The sequence below is a fragment of the Agrilus planipennis genome, unplaced genomic scaffold (assembly GCF_000699045.2).
Source record: "Agrilus planipennis isolate EAB-ADULT unplaced genomic scaffold, Apla_2.0 scaffold85, whole genome shotgun sequence".
Classification (NCBI taxonomy): domain Eukaryota; kingdom Metazoa; phylum Arthropoda; class Insecta; order Coleoptera; family Buprestidae; genus Agrilus; species Agrilus planipennis.
In genome coordinates, this window is record NW_020438910.1 from 648713 (window position 1) to 650882 (window position 2170).

At 27.5% G+C, this 2170-nt stretch overlaps 1 protein-coding gene across 1 annotated transcript; it reads right to left on the reverse strand.

Moving 5' to 3' along the window:
* Positions 1 to 459: 459 nt before the first annotated feature.
* Positions 460 to 1611, reverse strand: LOC112904144 (methyltransferase-like protein 13). Its single transcript, XM_025973483.1, has 4 exons — positions 1387 to 1611; positions 1211 to 1333; positions 721 to 1156; positions 460 to 642 (listed from the first exon to the last, which is right to left on the reverse strand). Exons 1-4 carry the CDS (start codon positions 1476 to 1478, stop codon positions 460 to 462), a joined length of 834 nt encoding a protein of 277 aa, XP_025829268.1. The 5' UTR covers positions 1479 to 1611.
* Positions 1612 to 2170: the final 559 nt, after the last annotated feature.

The following is a 2170-nucleotide window of genomic DNA, read 5'->3' on the forward strand; positions in this document are numbered from 1 at the left end:
AAAGTACGGTTTCATAATCTGTGGTTATTAGAAATTCACAAACTTTGATGGTCAACATGCGGTTTAAATTGCACACACTTTTACACATTGTCAGTTAATTTAAAATCCATTAAATGTTTTACGAGAAAAGAACCCGGAAGGTATTTATTCTCAAAAAAGAATATTAAATGCAATAAATACATAAGCAATGGCAATTCTAAAGTTTATTTTATATTATTGAATGAAAACTGTAATTAAGTAAGCAATTTTTGAGAAAATTGATACGTCCTATTTAATTTCCAACGAAACTTGTCTTTTTTAAGAAGGATTTTGTGTGAAGGCCATTTATGTAACAGCTACCTTTTATTTAAAGTTTTCAACACACTTTATTTGTTATACATTTTTCTTTTATAATTACATTTTGTGTTTGTGAAAGTTAAAGATAATCGAAACCAGTGAAGCAGTAATACTTGTCCTGCTTTAAAAGTAACATTCAATTTGGTATATGTCTAACGAAATTTCTTTGTATTCTTTTTTGTTTAAATTTTTTACTTCATAAGAAATAAATTCAGATTGTTGTATGTTGAGAATAATACCTGCAACTTCTTCTGTATTTTTTAACCTTACTATGGACTCATTTGTTGTAACATTTAACTCTAAAATCTTAAAAATTATAATTAATATCCTCTAAACCTTATTAGTATATTATCAATACTATAGGTACAAGGAATCATTACCAACCTCTTGATTGAGATTCTTAAACTTTGTACAAATAACAATAAAAACAGGAAAAACTTTCTGTCCACTTTCTGCAGCCTTCTTTTCAGCCTCAAAGCATCTTATTATTCGAAGCATCCAACTTTTACTTGGAAAATAATCAAGAATAGTCCTCAATACATGAGATTGTAAAAGTGATATACAAATATATCTACCACCAAATTTTATAGCCTTATCAATTTGTTTAAAATATTTTGTAGCTTTTTCTATAACATCTGCACTTTCTTTAGGAATTAGGGCATCCAAAGTACCTTTATCAATGGCAACGGAAAACTCTCCCTCCTCAAAGGTCATATTTAATGCATCCATATGTATAAATTTTAAAGAAGGCCGTATCAGACTATGAAGTTTTTTCATTTGATGTATAACAATTTCAGAAATATCAATACTAATTATATTTCTACAAGCAATAAAGTCTTATAATTATGCAATTTAAATAAGCTATAAAGAATACCTGTAGCCTACATCAAAAAGATCGCTACTTAATGAAGAATTTCCACATCCAAGAACAAGAATTCTTTCTGAAATCTTGATATATTTGTGCAAATGTTTCGATAGTTCTGTATATTCACCATACCTGTAATAACATATAAAAATATGCTTCTACTAGAAAACATTTCATTCACAAACCATTCAAATGCACTGGCACCCCTTTTTTTGAAAAAGGTGTCCCAATATTCTTTAGAAGCAAATTTATCTTCTGTCTTAGGCAGTAAATTCATGTTTTTCAGCTTGGAATTTTTAATAATTTCTTAAATTAAGAGATAATGCAATGCATATTTGTTTTGATATATTAATCAAAATGATAGCAAGGTGACTATTTTAGGTTAGCAAACATCAAATCAGAACCATGTAAATAAAAGAGTACCTAAATTAGCTGTATAAATAACAGTCAAGTAGTAACGCACGCTAATTCACGTTGTCATTTAATCTTAAAATAACCAGAAATATGAGTAAAGGTTGATTGATTAGTTGTGCTACATGCTATGTTTTTATTTACACTTTTCATTTTTAAATTATTTTTTTAATTTGAAAGTTATTCTTTCGGCTTCAAAATAGCTGTTACGGAACCACTATCCTAGGGGAAATCTAGTTACTTTTCTGGGGGATACCTTTTCGTACTTATGCTCTCCGGCTGCCAAACCCAGAAATTATTCTTGAAGTATGGTGTATTTTGGGTTGTCTAAACCTTATATTGACTATTAATTTATTAAAAAACTAACATAATTCAAAATTTATTATTATAATAATCGCTTTTAAATTAAAATACTACCGTCTTAGCGCGTTAAAAGCATAAATTAAAAAATAATTCTCTTACTTAAAAATAAAAAAGATACTTGCTTCAATCTTACTGAAAACAACAAATTTTAATTATTTTAATTATTATCTAATCATTTACTATACATTTTCTTTG